General features: G+C 40.6%; 1 protein-coding gene across 6 annotated transcripts in view; it reads left to right on the top strand.

Annotated features, from left to right (window-relative positions):
- The first annotated feature begins 1,130 nt into the window (after positions 1-1,130).
- FAM169A (family with sequence similarity 169 member A) overlaps positions 1,131-19,922 on the top strand; it is a 51,848-nt gene continuing 33,056 nt past the window's right edge. Inside the window, exons 1-4 of one of the 6 annotated variants that reach the window (XM_084881370.1) lie at positions 1,131-1,155; positions 17,887-18,021; positions 19,294-19,393; positions 19,708-19,793. In XM_084881370.1, the coding sequence (XP_084737496.1) occupies positions 17,890-18,021; positions 19,294-19,393; positions 19,708-19,793 (318 nt within the window). In that variant the 5' untranslated portion in view covers positions 1,131-1,155; positions 17,887-17,889. Of the gene's footprint in view, positions 1,238-1,820; positions 1,883-2,228; positions 2,301-2,619; positions 2,715-17,886; positions 18,022-19,293; positions 19,394-19,707; positions 19,794-19,922 lie in introns of those variants that run through there. The other 5 variants (XM_084881369.1, XM_084881368.1, XM_084881371.1 and 2 more) reach the window with 5 other exon arrangements.

Raw genomic sequence — 19,922 nt, 5'->3', positions numbered from 1 at the left:
AATAATCTTTTTCTCTGTGAGAAATTGGCATTAATTGGCAACAATTGTTTGCAAATAACAAGAAGGCAGACCTCCTAACTATGAGGACTGATAATTAAAGACATTTTTTCAGAATCAGTAAATAGCCATGTACAGCTACAGAATGACAGCTTATTAGCACAAATAGAAATTCCTTCTTTCTATTCATGTAATTATTTCTTTTCCTTTTCTCATAAAAACCCTTTGTCTTCTTCACCCCATAATTGAAACACTATTTGGGTTTCTCCCTGAATCGGTGCTTCTGGAGTAGCTATTCTTTGATTTCAAATAAAAGCTTGTTGCCTCTCACTTCGCTTTATACAATATATATATATATATATATATATATATATATATATATATATATATTTAATTTTAAGTTTAACAACTTTCTGCAAAACTTTTCAGACAAAAGGTTCAAAGCCTATTTCAAAATATTTTGGTCATGATTTACAGCATGTATCAATCTGATAAAGAATTTTTTTTTTTTTTTTAGTTCTTTGTCCACTGAGAGCTCATGGATTCTAAGTATGGGTAAACACAAGCAAGATTTAATGTATCTCAAACAAAGAGGGAAGTAAATGGTTTTTCTTTAACACGTAAAGCTGCATCCTGTAGCAGGTGAAATTAATTCTTAGGAGTAACTTGAGGCAGAAAAGCCTATTGGGTTTTTAAAAAATATACCTGAGTCAAATAAACCTCCATCAACAAGTATTGTTTTGAGGTAAATTCGTAAAAGGTTGGTATTGCAATTGCTCAATATTTCTTAGGAATGGAAGGAGCAATGTCAATTTACGGGAGGAGCTGTTTATTTCCCAGAGTTGATGCACTAGGAAAGGAAGTCTTAGCATTCTTACATACAATATTCTTCCTCACGACATATTTAAACCCCATGACATATTTAAACATATTTAAACCCATGACATGCCTTACTCCCAAGAAATCCCCCATGCTTGACATCCTTAAGAGCTTATGGGGTGTCCTTCGCCAAGGGCCTCGGGCGCTCAGGCCGGCAGGAGCCTTGGAGAAAGGGGAGGGAGGGGAGGAAGGGAGGTGGGGCCGGCGTCCTCCTGGGTGGGTGGGGGTCAGTCCGCGTGGACCAGATTGTGGAAGAGGAAAGGTGGACGCAGGAATTCGGTGGGTCCTTGTTTGCTCAAGATGGAAGTCCAGGCCCTCGGGCTTGCCCAGCCTGTGAACGGGGCGCTCCGCTCCCCTCCCGGTGCGCCCTCGCGGGGGGCCGCGGGTTAGGGAGGAGGCGGCGGGGTGCGCCCTCCCGGGGGGCCGCGGGGTAGGGGGGAGGAGGAGGCGGGGTGAAGAAGGCCGCAGCCCGGACCCGAGGCCAGCACGGTCTCACCCACCCAGGGCCGATCCCCGGAGGGCGGCGCCGGCGGGGGGCGCTCTGGGCTGTGCACAGGTTGGGGTGCGCAAGCCCAGCGCCTCGCCCCGCGGCGCCCCCGCCCCTATTCCAGTCCCTAAGCCAAGGTCACTCTCTAATCCGAGCCGCTGCCCGGGCCGGGGGAGGGGCGAGGAGCGGGGATCGCGGCCCGGCGGCCCGCGCGCACCTGCCCGCGGCGGCCGGAGGGAGGGAGGGAGGCGGCGGGCGGCCCGGCGCCGGGAGGGCCGCGCGGGCGGCGGGCGGGGGGACGCGGGGGGCGCGGCGCGCGCGGCGGCGGAGCTCGAGGCGCGGCGGCGAGTGCGTCACGGCGGAGGGCCCGGTGGGCTGCGGCCGACCCGCAGACCAGGAGCCGGCGCCCGGGCCGAGGGGCGGCGGCCGCACCCTCCCCGGCAGCCAGGGCCCGGCCGCTCCATTCATTCCCGCGGCCCCGCCTCCTCCGCTCCCGGCCCCGCGGGCGGCGCGTCCGAGGTGAGTGAGCCGCCCGTGCCGGCCGGGCCGCGGGCCGAGGCCGAGCTGCCGGCCCGTCCGGCCCCGCCGACCGACCGACCGACCGACCGTCACTTGCGGGCTGGGCCGGCGCAGGCCCACGCCGGCCTCCGGGGCGGACCGGGCCCGGGGGAGGGGGCGCCCCAGGTGCGCCGGCGCCACCATCTTGTGGGGGGTGCCTCCCTTCGCTCGCCCCGGAGGCGTTGGGATCCCCCTGAGCCTGCGGAGCCCCCTCCCCTCGGGGCCCCCCACCCGGAGCCTCTCCGCCCGGTGGATCCCCGGCTTGGGGAGCACCCGGCCCGGCCAGGTGGGGAGCGGGAGCTCTGGGCGCCGTGCACCCGGAGGTGGTCCCCGGAGATGCTCTGACCGCCTCCCGGACCCTTAGCCACCGCCGGACTGGGTGTGGTGTAGATGCCTCACTTCCAGAATGCAGCTCAGTGCAATTTTGTCCTCATTCTTAGCTGCCCCTATGCGATTTTTCTAGGCCCTGTGCCCCAGGAGAGCCGATGGATGGTTTGTGGCCCTGGGATCTGCCCACACTCACTCCCATTCGGATCCTGTGGGGGAAATGAGGAAGCATCGTATTTGCTTTTCAGCGTCTGGAAATTGGGGTGGGTCCCTTACAGGGAGTGGATTTTAGGAGAACCACCTGATGCCCGCCCCTCCCCCCTCTCAGGGAGATCCTTTCAAAACCTCAATTGAAAATGCTCACGTGTGAGGGTTTTTGAGGGCATTGGGGCTACCAGAAGGGAAAAGTTGTGATTCTGAACTGTTTGTTACTCCATTTGTCGTTTTCAAGGTTCCTGAGAATTTGGTAATTGTTGTTTTAATTTCTGTCGTGAATGTACGTAAGTACTTTAGCGGATTATAGTCGTGCCATTTGTGTTTTGCCACACACAGCATCACGGACAGGGACAGGGATTACAATCTGGAATGGTGGCTGTTGCATAATACACGTATGTAGGCCCTGGAGGGAATTCGCCAAAATGGATCTAGGTTTGATGAGTGTATCCTCCGCTTGCACATATTTATTTATTGCACGTAAGATGTACAGGCTATATTTGCAAACGATATTTTGTTTTCCTCCTACAAGAGGGAAATATTTTTAGTGACTAATATGTAGGCTAAGGTGGTGTGTGTGTGTGTGTGTGTGTGGAGAGTAAGGGGGAGAGGACAAGGAAATGAGATGGTGAGAGGAAACTGGGAAGTCCATTTGTGAAGGCTTCTGTGCAAACAAAGATAAAACATCACAGTCTTTCACAGAAAGCTTGTAGCTGATACATTGTACTACTCTCTTTGAATTTAGGAGGAGGATTGGCTTAGGGAATTTACAAATATCTTCTAGGAGAAGCAACATCCTGCTGCATGAGTAATTACAACGTAAAATGCTTTACCTGTGGGCTTTAGATTCCAAAAAGTTCTGAATTAGTCTGACCTTTGAAATAGGATTCGAATCATTATAAATGGTATCATTTCTGTAATAAAGGCACACTATGCATCAAACATAGGGCTTAACTGATTTGGAGAAAACAAAATTATTTTACAAGTAGATGCTTTTGAGAGTACAATGTTACCCTCTTAATTAAATTACTGTTAACTTTTCTGATTCGTTGAAGACTTCTACAAACAAAGTAATTCATGTCATGTACCATCCTTCGAAGAAATGGTATGCCTCTCATTAATGACATGTTTGTTCTGTGGGAAGAATTATGGAGGTGAAAGGGACCTTGCACATTGAGAGATGAGTCATGTTTTGGGGAATTTAAGTAAGCAGAGATTGTTACAGATGGAAGGTGCCCTGATTGGGCCCATGCTAGGTCCATGGGGAATGAGATTGTTCTGTGCGGCAAGTTCACTGCTGAGGCAAACACATTTTACATCGATTCTGTTAGTACACACATCAGAGAGGTTTGTAGAGTTGGTACTGTTGTATTTAATGAGTTTGTAAGTGATCTTGGTGTGTGTTTTTTTTTTTATCTTTACCATAGCTTTAAATTTTGAGCATTGTTTTACCAGTGATTGAGAAATTGAAAAGAAAAAAGGCTCTCTAACATTTTTATCCATTAGCTCCTACCTACGTAACCCTTTTAAAGTCTTACGTGTGGTATGTTCAGTCATGTGCCTAAAAATGCAAAAAGATTTACTTTTTAAAGGCAACGAGAATATAAGAGGATTGGGTATTATTAGGGCAGATGTTCAAAAAATAGTAAGGATTCTGTAGAAAGGACTGTTGGTTAGGTAAGGAAGTAAACAAAACCTTCATGTTTCTTTTTGTTTCTCAGATTTTTTAAAATTCTAAATTGAAAGAAGAAGTTGCACGATGGTGTTTAAGGTGATTTTCTTTTTACAGGTCGATAGGCTTCTGATCCTTTGTATATTTAAGCCTGAAATTAAATTCTAAATTTGGTATGCTTCATTGATAGTAAAGGTATTTCACAATTCTTTCCCACAACAGTGAAATTACTGAGAGTTGAATTTATTAAGGAAAAGGTGTGATGATTTAAAAGGAATCAGGGAAAAAGCTGATCATTTGCTAGAGACATCATACCATAATTATTAGACTGGTTGAATTTTAGAGCTACTACATGAGACTTTATACCAGATATATCTGCTCTGCAGGAGGGGATCTACTCATCTAGCCCAACCCATTCTTTGGGCCAGAAAGTTTCTGATTTATCATATACTTTGTTTTTGAAAAAAGAATATCCCTTTTGTTACTACTTCTACCAATGAATTGTTAGTTTGAGGCTACACAAAAGATAGCTTTCATTTATTCAATAAACATGAAGTGTCTGCAGTATGTTGTGGGGCACAGAAACAAATACACCCCATCCTCATGGAGGTTATAGTTTATAAAGTATTGTGGATTCAAATGTTAAAGATTCCATAAAACATAAATGCACAAAGATTTTTATAAATATGAGTTGGGAACAAATCCATTTAATAAATTTCATTTTATTTTTAAGTGCCAGGTTGCATTGTTGGGGGGCTGGGGCTACATTTATGGTTTGTGCAGAGGAGAGGGTTTAGTTGCTGAAAGAAACTGAGGGGGGCGGGGCGGGAAACTACTAATCAGTAGAATTGGGAGAGAGTGTTGGCCAATGAAGGAGAGGAACTTGGAAGCCATAGAAAGTGGTCAGTTTGTCTGGCCTGTCAAGATAAAGGGGGGTAAGAATGAAAATAATCCACCGGATTGGGGAGTTGAGAGGTTATTGGAGGCCTGATGTGGAGTGATATCTGTATAATGATCGGGGAAGAATCCCACTCAGAAATGAATAGGAGCAGAGCAAAAGTCAATAAATTTTGACTTTTTGTTCCACTGTGATTGAGAAAGTAGTATGTGGCACTAATAAGGAATTTGAGAGTCTAAAATCTTTTACACATACGAGAGCCAGTGCTTTCAAGATTGGATTGGCTCCTGATATTGCTGATGGACTAACCCGGATTCTTACATTAACAGTAGTTATGCAAAGTCAGTGTAGTTCCCCAGTTCAAGCCAAATAGACATAATGCAGGTTTGAACCCTGGCTTTGTTGTTTCTAGCGGCCTGACTTCTAAGGTAATTAATCTCTCTGGCTCAGTTCCCTTCCTCCTTTGTAAAAGAGTACAGGTGATCCTTGAACAACACAGGTTTGAACTAAGAGAATCCACTTTTTTTTTCCTTTTTTTGTAAATACCTGTACTGTTTTTGATTGGCATTTGGGAATCAAGGATGCAAATCAAGATTGTCTACATTGTCTACATCATTTTACTAGTATATAAGGGACTGCTCATGGTTCATATCAAGTCTACTATCATCTGAATTTCAAGGTTTCCTTTGTCTCTGTCTTCAGTAATGGATAAACAACTATAATGCAAGTTAGTGGATTCATTTTTTCCCCCTTAACTGCATTTTATAGTAATTTCTCCAATAAATATTTGGTAGACATTTTACTTTATCAGTTTTTATGTTTCTCTTTTATTTTTCAACTTTAAGACAATCAGCTTTGTATTGTGTAGTAACCATTTAACAATGCTGAAGAAAATGGATCATAGTGATTAGAACGGGCATCTAAAGTCTTAAGAGAAGACATTGCAAAATATTTTTTAATATGTTTTTATTGACTTTAGAGAGAGAGAGGAGAGAGTGGGAGAGAGAGAGAGACATTGATGAGAGAGAAACTGATCACGGTGCTTCCTTCATGCCCCCTATTGGGGATTGAGCCCAAAACCAGAGCATATTTCCTGAACTGGAGTCAGACCAGTGGTGACCTCTTGGTGCATGGGATGACACTGGCCAGATGCATATTACAAGACTTAAAAATCTAACTCCTAAGGTTGATATATTCTATGATAATTGTATAATCTGATGCATCATGGCTTTCCTGACCTGGGAAACTGACCACCAGGATAAATCCCTCGCTAGACAGATTGGTTAGAGTTAGAGCCTGACTACCACATACTAGCTGGCTGAACTTGGGTAACTCACTTAACCTCTCCACACCCAAGGCTCCTCATTGTGAGCATGTGTTTAGGAATGCCTGCCTCAGCCCTGCCATTGTGCTTGGTTGGTTGAGCATTGTCCCATGCACTGAAAGGTTGTGAATTCAATTCCTGGTCAGGTTGCATGCCCAGGTTGCAGGCTCAGTCCCCAGTAGGGGATGTGCAGGAGATAGCCAGTTAGTGTTTCTCCCATATTGATGTCTCTCTCTCTAAACACCAATCCTATTCTATATAATAAAACCCTAATATGCAAATTGACTGAACAGTGGAACAACTGGTCGCTATGATATGCACTAACCACCAGGGGTCAGACGCTCAATGCAGGAGCTGTCCTCTGGTGGTCAATGTGCAGGAGCACTGCTTAGCCAGAAGTCGGGCTAATGGTCAGCGAGCACAGTAGTGGTGGTGAGAGCCTCTCTCATCTGCACTGCAGGCAGGCAGCAAGGAGTGAGGGGTCCCGGACTGTGAGAGCCCTGGACTATAAGCAGGATGTCTGACTGCCAGCTTAGGCCTGAGAGAATTGGGCCTAAGCAGGCAGGCGGACATCCCCCAAGGGGTCCCGGACTGCCAGTGGGTGCAGGCTAGGCTGAGAGCCCCTTCGTCCCGCACTCATTGAACGAATCTGTGCACCGGGCCTCTAGTAAAAATATAAGAAAAAAAAAAGAATATTTGCCTCATAGGGTCATTTTGAAGAATAAATGAGATAATATTGTAGAATGCTGAGCATAATATCTGGTGCAAGTTAATCCAGCAATAAATGGTAGGTGTGTGATCATAAAGCATTCTGAGTTTTAAGAAATGATTGTAAATTAATTTTTGATGATACCACCTCTTTGTAAATTATTTCAAGTGTAGACACGTAAGTTATTAGTTAGGAGAGACGTCACAGATCTTTTGACACATCCCTACTTTTTATGTTTGGAAAAAATGGATTATGCTTCCCTGGAGTCTGAGCCTGTTAGGATAGAAAGATGAAGAAAAATAAGTCGTATTGTCATGATAAGTATATTGAAAGAAGTACGCACAAGATATTTATCATAAGAGTTTCTCAGCTTGTCTCCTTTCAGTTCTTCCTATTAATCCATCCTATTATTAGGCCCGGTGCACAGATCTGTACACTGTTGGTTAAATTGCCTTGAAACATAGCCTTGAAAGTCTCTTTCCTTAAATTGAATCCTACTTGAGTATCAAATAAAGTCCCGACTCTTAGTTTGTATTCTTGACCTTTTAAATTGAATTTATTGGAGTGACATTGGTTCGTAAAACCATACTGTTTTCTTGGCCTTTGATGTTCTGTCCTCAGTTTATTTTTCTAGCGTTCCTTCCACTACTTACCTTCACACACTTCCCTTAATTCTCTTGGTAAATCCAACTACTTGCCATCCTCAGCATGCTTTCTGGCTTATGTTTTCATATTCCCCTCTATCTCTGCCTGTTGAAAGGCAGTCTATTGCTTTTCATCTAGCAGCAGAGCTTTACACGTCTTTCCTCGGTGGCAGTGCTTCCTTGTGTTTATTTCCCATCACCATGTGTACCCGCTATGCCCTCCTTCACCAAATCCCCACCCTCACCCATCAGTCACCATACTGTTGCCAGGTCCATGAGTTCTTTCTCTCTCTTTTTTTTTTCCCTTCTGCTCAATCACTCCACCCACCTTTAACCCCCACCTTACAAATTTTTGTTCAGTCATGAATTATTTATTCATTTGCTTAGTAAATTTGTATTGAAGTCATATAGGAAGGCTGCCAATGAGAGAGAAGAAAATAATTTTTACTTGATCTGGGTAAGCAAACCCACCTGAGTTTGCAAGAGCAAGTGTATGGGCCACAGCTGGAAGCGCAGAGTTGGAGTGGGCCTGAAAGGAAAGAGAATGGCTAGCCTCTGGTTTTTTCAGTTGATATGATACTGGCGGCCCCTGGTTACATGTAGTTGTGTAGTGAGAATATTAGGGAATATTTCCTAAACATTATGTGAAAATCAAGCACCCAAGTTTTGCTTTGTTTTTGCTTTGTTTCGAGCTAGATGTATGTCCTTTAAAACAAAAACATCAGTTTTTCTTCAGGGTTCTAAAAGAGGTTAGCCTCTGTGATACTGTGTGTTAAAGTTATCTGTAAAAATGTGCATATTGTTTAGATTGCTGTGTCCTTGAAGTTTACTGTACCAAATCCATGTTAACTTGAATAAAGCACTATAAAATCAGATCTATTATATGATGAACCACGTTAAAAAAAAAAAAACACACATGCATTTTAGATTGTCTAATGTTGAAATGGAAAAAATTTTATGGTGTGTTCATTTAAATAATTCTTAGTTTGCAAACTGCTTTCCTGAGTTTGTAAACTGCTCCTGTGGGATTATGAACAGGATTCAATAATCTGGGTCATGAAGTACAGATACTGTTGTGGGCTTAGTGTTGGTAACTTCAAAAGATGATTTGGGCTTCTACTTGAAATAAAACAGGCAGCAGGTATGAACTCCATTTAACTTTTTGCTCCATTACCCATAAACTTGTGGGCAGTCCTTAACCATATGTAATGAAATCTTTTTCATTTCCCAGAAGACCAAAAGAATTTTTGAGCAGTGTTGAGCCCACCTGAGATTTGATCATCGTAGCAGTCTGTTCAGTGGTTTCATTTTTGTTGTACTAAAAAACTCATCTGTGAATGGGGAGAAGGATTAATCTAGATTTGATTACATATGGTTAAGGACCTGCCCACAAGTTTATGGGTAATGGAGCAAAAAGTTAAATGAAGTTCATTTAGGGCCTTGTGTAGGACAGGGATAGAGGAAGTAAGAAGCTAAGTAAGATAGAGATCCATTGAACTGATGTAGTACAGGAGCTAATTAGTTAAGAAAGGAAGTGATGGTAGGGAGAAAAGAAAAGAAAAGAAAAGAAAAGAAAAGAAAAAAGAAAAGAAAAGAGAGGAATCAGGAGAAGAATCATAATAAAGTTCAGAAACAGGCTTTTTTAAAAATTATTATTATTAAGGATATTGATTTTTTACAGAGAGGAAGGGAGAGAGATAGAAAGCTAGAAACGTCGATGAGAGAGAAATACCCACCAGCTGCCTCTTGCACACCCCCTACCGGGGACGTGCCCGCATCCAATGTACATGCCCCTGACCGGAATCGAACCTGGGACCTTTCAGTCCGCAGACTGACGCTCTACCACTGAGCCAAACCGGTTTCGGCAGAAACAGGCTTTTTGTGTACAAGGTTGAGAGCATTGACGATTATGTTGCCTGGATACCCAACCTATATTTTCCGTGTTGGGGAAGCCATCAGGAGAGGTAAAATCATGACTTGGGTTGGTTAAGATAATTATTTGTTTTCTAAGAACTTTTTCAGTTCCAACATTTCCAGATTTTTAAAATCTAACCTTTCCCCTAAAGCCCTTAAATAATAGCAATAATGTATAAGAATCTTGAAATAATTTAGGAACTGAACTTATAAAATATGTTCCCCCTTTTTAAGAGTAGTGTTGACATCTTGTAATTAACATCACATAGGGAATAAATCACAATGATAGGAATTATTTTTCTGATTTGTTTTCATATTTTCTTGTTAAGTGTAGTGATTCTGTTCTGGCCCATTTGGCTCAGTTGGAGCATCAGCCTGCCCTGCGGATCTAAGGACCTTGGGTTCAATTCCTGGTCAAGGGCATATACCTTGTACCTCGGTAGCAGCTTCCCCAGCCCTGGTGAGGGCTCATGCAGGAGGCTACCAATCCGTGTATCTCTCTCCCCACCTTCTTTTTCTCTTCCACTCTCTTTGGAAATTAGTGGGAAAAATACCTTCTGGTGAGGAGAGAGAAAGAGAGAGAGAGGGAGAGAGAAAGGAGTCATTCTTTCAAATAGATAATTTTTCAGAAAAAGTGAATTTATGAAAAGATGGATGTAAAATAGCTGATGCATTTCTTAGAACTCTTACATAAGGAAGCGGTCTGAGTATGTTTTTGTATAAGTTAGCCAGGATTGATGAGCATATCCTTTGCTTAATTTGTTAATTAATTTGGACACTTTTTACACTTCATTGTCCATTCTGTGTACATTTCTGATGAGTTCACTGAAGGCAACATTAAGCTTTCTCATTCATGTAGAATCTAGTTAGGCCTTTTGGTTTATCTCATGGGCAGAGAATAAAGTGCTTGACAAAATTTGACCTGACAGCTCTACAGTTATGTAACGTGGAATACAAGCTTAAAAACGACAAAAAAGGGGGAGAGGCGCGTGGTTTACCAGAGCAACACAATTTTTCTCCAGAACTTGGCCACCCTTCTCTGGCCTCTCTAAGCTAGCAGAACCACCATGGGCTAGTAATTTACACACTCTTAAGTTAACCAATATTTTATTGTATTTATTTGTTGTCTAAAGTTTTACATATGTCTCCTTTTCCCCTCATTGACCCCTCCCTCCCCCCAGCCATTCCCACCCCGGGCAGGCCCCCACTGCCCCAGTGTCTGTGTCCATTGGTTATGCTACTACGCATGCATACAAGTCCTTTGGTTGATCTCTAAACACCTCTCCCCCCTGCCATTTGTCTCTGGATCTATTCTTGTCCATCAAATTATGTTGATCATTATATCCCACATATGAGTGAGATGATGTGATATTTATCTTTCTCCAACTGGCTTATTTCACTTAGCATAATGCTCTCCAGTTCCATCCATGCTGTTGCAAACGGTAAAAGTTCCTTCTTTTTTTATAGCAGTGTAGTATTCCATCGTGTAGATGTACAACAGTTTTTTAATCCACTCATCTGCTGATGGGCACTTAGGTTGTTTCCAAATCTTAGCTATTGTAAATTGTGCAGCTATGAACATAGGGGTGCATATATCCTTTCTGATTGGTGTTTCTGGTTTCTTGGGAAATAGTCCTAGAAGTGGGATTACTGGGAGAGGGAGAGAGAAAGAGATATCAGTTTCCTCCCATATGTGCCCGACCAGGGATCAAACCTGAAACCTAGGCGTGTGCTCTGACCAGGAAACAAACTTGGTGTGCTGGAGGATGCTTCAACCAACTTAGCCACCCAGCCGGGGCAGTTGTCAAACTGTATTCACTTCTAACTAAAGTGAAGTCCCCCCACCCCACAGCCCCATAATGTTCTTTATGAAATTTCAGGATATTTAAATTGTTGGACTTCAGGCACATACCTTGTACCTGAATGTGGTTTCATTTTGTGTGTGTCTGTATGTATGTGTGTGTGTGTATGTATGTATGTGTGTATATATATATATATATATATATATATATATATATATATACACACACACACACACACACACACACACACTAAGTGTATATACACACATATATAACTGACATTTGTAGGCAAATTAGCCGTTCACTGCATCGTATGGGATATGGAAGCCAAAGGCCTGTTCGAACACCTTTTCTGTCTGCAGTTACCAAGATAAAACGTCTCCATTTTGCACAGGAACACAAGGTTTAGACAGTCGAGCGTTGGAAAAAAGTCATGTGATCCGATGAATCACGTTTCCAGTTGCATCATGCAGATGGCAGAGTGAGAATTTTGCAGAAACAGCATGGAAGCATGCACCCCACTGCATGAGTACAACCCTTCAAGCTAGTGTGGCAGTGTTATGGTTTGGGGAATGTTTTCCTGGCATGATTTGGGCCCTTTGATTCGTGTGGAACTACGTCTGAATAGCACAACATAACTAAGTATCGTTGCTGATCAAGTTCATCCTATCATGTTGATGGTGTATCCCAATGGATATGGCTTCCTCCAATAAGACAATGCGCCATGCCATGGAGCTCACACTGTGCAGGAGTGGTTTCAAGAACGTGAGGGAGACTTTACCTTGCTTAGGTGGCCCCCACAATCACCCGATCAAAATCCAATTACGCATTTGTGGGACCAAGTTAAAAGAGCCATCAGGCAGCTGGTTCCACAACCATCCAATCTCACTGAACTGGACAGGCTATTCATCAGGCATGCTGTCAGATTCCTCACATCACCTTTCCACATCTCGTGGAGTCAATGCCAAGAAGAATTCGCCCCAATATTGAAGGCAGAAGGTGGCCCAATGAAGTACTAATAGGGTGGTCATAATAATCTGGCCACTCAGTGTGTGTGTGTGTGTGTGTGTGTGTGTGTGTGTGTGTGTGAATAATCTTTGACTAATAATAAAATAAACCTAGAAGTGATTATTTTTCTATTGAAAAATCTCAATATAAGAATGTCTAAGAGTGAAAGTTAATTAATTTTTGTCTTACACTTTAATTAATTTAGTCATATTGTATTTGCCTTTAATCTGCAGTAGTGTTGTCTTATGGTAAGCAATCCCAAAGGTAGTAATGTTTTCTAAAGAGTGAAGACATACTAGTGATTTAGGAAAGGTCTTTAATTTGTATTTAGGTGAACATTTTAATTATACTTAGAAATCATAAGGCTGCTTAGGAAAATGTATAACCTAATATGTCAAATTGGTGGTTTTGCAGGTTTTATAGTTTAAAGTGAAAATTTTTTTTTAAGATGAGTTTTGAAATTCTGATAAAGGCTACAACATGGATGAAGCTTGAAATAAGTGAAATAAGGCAGTCTTTGTTGAGACTAGTAAAAAAGACAATTATTGTGATAACACTTATGAGATTCCTAGAATAGGCAAATCCATAGAGACAGAAAGAATGGTGGTTATCAGGGACTAGGGGGAATAGGAACGGGGAATTATTTAATGGGCACATAGTTCTGGAAAGGGAGAGTGGTGAAGGTTGTACAACAATGTGAATATTCTTACTGTCACTGAACTATAAATTTAGAAAGGGTTAAAATGGTAAATGTTATGTGTTTACTAGGGCGCTGGTGCAGGAAATTTGTCCACTTGGCGGGGGGGGGGGGCGGGGGGGATATTCCTCACCAGGCCTGTACCCTCTCGCAGTCAGTAGGACATCCTTGGTGCTGCTACGGAGGCAGAAGAGGCTCCTGCCACCACCGAGAGCTCAGCTTCTGGCTGAGTGATGCTCCCCTGAGGGAGTGCACTGACCACCAGAGGCAGCTCCTGTGTTGAGCGTCTGCCCCCTGGTGGTCAGTGCGCATCATAGGTGACCAGTCATTCCGCCATTTGGCCAATTTGCATATTAGCCTTTTATTATATAAGATTTAACCAAATTAAAAAGGGGGATGGGATGAGAGGTGTGTGTTTAAAAAAAATGAGTTGCCCTGACAGGTGTGGATCAGTGGATACGGTGGCGTCCTGCGGACTGAAGGGTCCCAGGTTCGATTCTGGTCAAGGGCATGTGCCTTGGTTGTGGGCACATCCCCAGTGGGAGGTGTGCAGGAGGCAGCTGATCGATGTTTCTCTCTCATTGATGTTTCTAATTCTCTATTCCTCTCCCCTCCTTTCTGTAAAAAAATAAAATAAATGAGTTGAGGAACATACATATTAAATAATGATATAGACACTTGACACACTGGAAACATTTTGATGGTGGTATGCAGATAATTAAAGTTCAGCCAACATTAGGATAGATGAAGGGTCAATGGCTTGGGGACATCTGGCCTTTGTTCCAGTCTCGAATTGTTGCAAACCAGCAGGACTGGTCAGACATAGTTAAAGCATGTTAGATAAGGAACCATGATACCTCTAGCTATTTACAACCATTCTCTTATTCTGGTTCTTTATTCAATATGAATAAAACTAAAACTAAAAAATAAATAAGACAAAAAAAATGCTATTTAAACGTGATAGTATTTAAAATCTTTTAAGAACGAGGTTGTAGTAACAGTAGTTGGGAAAGAAAATGACCCATCAGTTTGCTATTCTATCAGACTCCTTTTCTTTATATGTCCATTTTGTATTCTTTGTTTAGAATGCCATATTACCTTTATGTGATTGTAATCAACAGTGCTTTTGTACACCAAATTTTTGGCAGCAGTCCTCATATGTTAATTTGTATTTCATCCTTCATGTCATCGGTATATGGCCCTTAAAATCATTTGGTCTGGCTCTGCCAAGGCATGAGGGGTGAGTTAATTAAATGTTTGACCAAAGATAGCAGGCTAATTTTTAAGTTGATAATTTTGTGTGATCCAGGAATGGCCCTTGGCAGAATAAAGGTTCCCACTTTTGCTTTAGGTCATGATTACTCTTAGCAAATGAAATGTTTAAATGTGTTTCATTCATACTTCATATTCAAGAGAGTATTTCGAGATGGTTTAAGGAGAAGACGGTGACATTAATCCTTCTTGAGCTTCATCTGGTCAATAGTAGGGTATATTTAATGCTCTTAATTTTTACTTAGAAACAAAGCTGGGATCTTGTCTAAAAGAGAGGAAAATAGTTAACTAGTGTCCTAATTATGCTTTTTTCATCTGCTGTTGACCATTTGTTTTTGTTTTCATCTAAAATTTTAATCTTCATTAGAATTATTGGATCTGACTAGAACATAATATAATGTTCTATTTCCTTAGTTTGCTTTTGAATTGACAAATAAGCTTACTTCGTAATAGGGCTCGCTGTTTCATTTTGATACTTTGCTAACTATAACATCTGATTTGCATAAGCTCCTGGTTAATCTTTCTTGAAATTCATAGTTTTTCTTTTTTCTTTTTATGAGTTGCCTAGAAATCCTGTGGTATTTATAAATGTTTCACAAATTTTTCTTGCTTTCTCCTTTTATTTAGACATTTATATTTACTAATAGGTGGGCTGTTTTTGTGTGTTCTTATTTCCAGGTTTTTATTTTTAAAAATTTTAAAGTCAATTTGATTGAAAATATATTTGTATAAAATTAGGTTCCCAATGATACACCACATTTTAAAGTCCTTAGGACCAGGATTTCAGATTATGGTAAAAATAAGTTTCTCATTATCATCATATCTTAAAAACTCAGAAAAAACATATTTAACCCTAGCCAGGTAGTTCGGTTGTTTGGAGCATTGTTCTGCATACCAAAAAGTTGTGGATTCCATCCTTGGTCTGGTCATGTACAGGAAGCAATTGATCAATGTTTGTCTCACACATCAATGTTTCTCTCCCCCACTCCCAAATCCCTTCCTTGCTCTCTAAAAATCAGTAAAAACATATCCTTGTGTGAGGATTTAAAAAGAAAAAAAAAAAAATATATATATATATATATATATATATATGTAGCTGTCATTATATGTCCTGTCTTTTATTTACTAATATATTTGTGATAAAATAGATTTGATGTGATAAAATGCTTCTCTGAAGAATTCAGATAAAAATAATTTTTATTTTCTCAGTTTTCTTCTGTCTTTCCCCTTTATTATTTTTTAAATCAAGATTGAAGAGATTATTGACAAATAGAGCAGTTGGGCTCTGCAGTTTTCCTATTTCATATTTTGGGTAAATATGAAATAGGGAATTTTTATAACAAGATCATCTACTTTAGTTTATATCTCCTTTAAGAACTAAGTAGATCAACTTTGATTTAGAGCATATATTTATTTTTTATTTAATTTTTTATCATGGGAGTTTTCAAGAGAACACATATCAGAATCCTTTTTACAATGCATCTGATTGCTGTGTCTCTTAAATGTCTTTTTAAAAAATATATGTATTTTATTGATTTTTTACAGAGAGGAAGGGATAGAGAGTCAGAAACATTGATGAGAAACATTGAGCTGCCTTCTGCACACCTCCCACTGGGGATGTGCCCGCAACCAAGGTACATGCCCTTGACCGGAATCGAACCTGGGACCTTTCAGTCCACAGGCCAATGCTCTACCCACTGAGCCAAACAGGTAGGGGCTTAAATGTCTTTTAATTTACAATAGTTCCCACTCTTTCAACTCCATACTGTATACTTATTGAAAAAACTGGATTATTCTAAATTTGACTGGCTGAAGTGACTTGATGTCATTTCACGTGTTTGATGGCTTCATTACGGTAGATTTGGGTTTGATTTCTCTTTTTGCATCACATCAAGATGCATATGTCTGCTTACTTTTTTCTTTTTTTAATTCTTACCCAAGGACATTTTTCCATTGACTTTTAGAGAGTGGAAGATGGAGGGAAAGACAGGGAAACATTGATGTGAGAGAAACACACTGATTGGTTGCCTCCTGTATGAACCCTGACCAGGGTTGGCTGGGCAGGAGCCTGCAGAGGAGGTACATGCCCTTGACCATTGAACCTTGGACCCTTTGGTCGGCTGATGCTCTAACCCACTAAATGGGGTCTTCTTATCTATTTTTACTTCATTTTTTACATTCCTGATTTCTTTTCACTGGTTATTATTGTATATATGAGGGCTTAATTTCTGTGTGTAACTATATCCTGTTTTAGTATATATTTTTATTGTTTGGAATAGTTTTTCCATTGATTCTTTTGGGCTTTCCAATTAAATATATTATGTAATTGAGGTAGAGATAGTTCCTGCCACATACCCGCATACCCAGTTGTTATACCTCTAGGCTAATTGCATTGGCAGGTACCTATGTAATGTTATACAGTGTGTCGAGTCATTTTTCCTGACTTTAGTGGCAAAGTGTTTAGTGTATTCCCTCTAAAGTGCTGGCTTTTTTTTTTTTTAAACAGGTTTATGTATGAGAGGAATAATTTACATATTGCAACATTTACTCATTGCAATTGTACAATTCAATGATCTTTTTTATTTTTTTATTTTTTTAGTAAAATTATATAGTGGAGCAACCATCACTACAATGCAGTTATAGAACATTTCAATTCCAAAAAGTTCCCTTTTGTCCTTTTATAGTGACTTATAATGTTGGCAAGTATATGAGGATATATTTATGTGTGCGTGCGTACTTATGTGCAAATAAGTATATCCTACACCTGTATAATTATATTTATATCATTTATAGAATTACCATTAATTCCTATTTTATTTTTAATTCAAATGAATAATGTTTAAATATTTTCTTTTGACGTACATGGTTAAATCAATAGGCCAAGTGGTAGTCTGACATGGTATAGTGAAGGACTCTTTATAATAAAACTAGAGGCCCAGTTCACAAAATTTGTGCACTGAGGAGGGGTGTCCCTCAGACCAGCCTGCACCCTCTTCAGTCTGGGACCCCTTGGGATCGGGCCTAAACCAGCAGTCAGACATCCATCTCACAATCCGTGACTGCTGGCTCCCAATTGGTTGCCTGCCTGCCAGCCTGATCACTCCCTAACCACTCCCCTGCCAGACTGATTGATGCCTAACTGCTTCCCTGCTGGCCTGATTGCCCTCATCTGCCCTCCTCTGCTGGCCCGAATGCCTCCAATTGCCCTCCCCTTCCAGCATGGTTGCTCCCAACTGCTCTCCACCCCTGCCAGCCTGGTTGCCCCTCACGGCCTCCCCTGCCCGCCTGGCCGCCCCCAACATCCCCCCTGCTGGACTGGTTGCCCCACACAGCCTGCTGCTCGGTCTTTCCTGTGAGGGCGTCCTGACCAATTTGCATATTACCCTTTTATTTGTATAGGTATTGTAATATAAAGTTTTTCTATGTGAAAAGGAAGCTAGCATTTCATATTCTGAAACATTTTTGTCCCATGTTGTTTATTAAAGAGAATGGCATTCCCTGTGGACTTGCTGGATAGTTGCAGTCACGAGGAATTGGAAAATTCTGCTGAAGATTATATGTCAGATCTAAGGTGTGGGGACCCTGACAGTCCTGAGTCTTTTTCTCTTCTCGATTTAACGGTAAGGTGTTCTGCAGTGATTTTTATGAGTCTTCAGTTGAGTTCATACATGGAATTAATATCCCTTTATTTTTTATAATTTTAAAGTGCTAACTAAACTTCTGAAATTTGTATGAGAAGACATCAGTAAAATGCATAAATATTAATTGGTTAGTACAGTAACATGATCAGGTTTTAAAAAGAAACTCTATTGGTTATCCTTAATATTTGTATTGTGTCTTTAAAATTAAGTAGTTTACCAGTTTTGCTAAGACTGGCTTCCATATTTGAGCTAACTCAAATTTTCTTTAGATTTAGAGTTTGTGATATAAGAATTTTTTAAAATAAAAATATCAGCAAACCACTAAATTACACATTTTTGTGTAACAAACCTCCCCTTTTCTAAAATATTAAAATAAAACTTAGAAATTAGTAAGCTGTGATCTGTTGTTAGAATTCCACTGTGAACTGATGGCAGGCAAATTCTCTAATATCTAGGCCTGAGATTTTTCTTCTGGAAAATTATGTTGATTTAAAGGATTCTTTAAGACTCCTCTAGTACAATATTTTATAATTCTCTGAATTGTAATATTTTCTGTAAGTGAGGAATTAGCATTGTATTAATGAAGGCAGAAAAAATTAAAGTATTGTATGTTTCTCTGTAAAATTACCTATCTGGTGTCTTTTACTAGAAAATAGAATCCCATCCCCTCCAATAGTCTAAATAACAGATGTAAACTATAGTTGTTTTTTAGTGACTTTATGGACCATAGCTTTCTTTTGTTTTTATTTAGACTTTTGGCTAGAACACAGAAATATTTATTGAAATAAACTTCTATTCCCTCCCCCCCCACCCCACCACCACCCCGCAAGGTAATAAACTTCCTACAAAATGGAATTCTGATTTACTTTTTTATTATTTAAAATGTATTTTTATTTTTTCAGGGAAGAAGGGAGAAGGAAAGAGAGATAGAAACATCAATGATGAGAGAGAATCATTGATTGGCTGCCTCCTGCTCGCCCCCTACTGGGGATCGAGCATACAACCTAGTCATGTGCCCTTGACCGGATTCAAACCTGGGACCCTTCAGTCGCAGGCTGAAGCTCTATCCACTGAGCCAAACCCGCTAGGAGCTACTTTTTTTTTGAGACAACTAGAAATATTGTCTATGAAATGAAGGTATATAATTAGCATTAATGTAGGAAAAGTTAATATTTTGATAGAATTATGGTGTTTTTGTCCTATATTTTCTTCACAGACTCTTCACTAATGTTTAATCAATTGTCATTTCAGATTCCTATTAGCCTGTCAAATGTAGGCTTTGTACCTCTTTATGGTGGAGATCCGACCCAGAAAATTCTTGCTCTTTTTTCACCTGAGGACTCACTCACAGGTCTCTTTTTTTGCTTAATCTTTAAAATTGAGGAGTTTTCTCCAAACAATTAGAAATTTATTAAAAGGTAGTTACATGAAGGAATAAAAACAAACAAACACGTGTTTCAAACTTAAATTTAGGAAAATATAATTCTTAATTGCTTACTATTAAATGTTTAATGAGTGAAATAAAAATACTATAAATGGGGCCACATTGTATTTTAGAAGTATGAGTATACTTAAGGGTATCTTTTACTTACCAAACTTACCAAATAGTAATGTTATACACGTTAAGACTTAAGACTTAAATGCTGACCATTTATTCTGTTTTAGCTGTGGCACTTTACCTGGCTGATCAGTGGTGGGCTATTGACGATATCGTGAAAACCTCTGTCCCTTCTAGAGAGGGGCTGAAGCAGGTAATTTTACAAGTTTCTTACTTAGGCCATTTCACAGTGATGATTCCTATAAACAGTGATAGTTTTTGAAGTTATTGAGCTCTTCTCCATTTTATTGTAACCAGGTTTTATTAAGCCCTTAGAGTTTCA

This window comes from Pipistrellus hanaki (genome assembly GCF_964339955.1).
Source record: "Pipistrellus hanaki genome assembly, chromosome: 4".
Classification (NCBI taxonomy): domain Eukaryota; kingdom Metazoa; phylum Chordata; class Mammalia; order Chiroptera; family Vespertilionidae; genus Pipistrellus; species Pipistrellus hanaki.
Note: the sequence above shows the minus strand (reverse complement) of the source record. Positions and strands in the feature narration are given on the sequence as shown.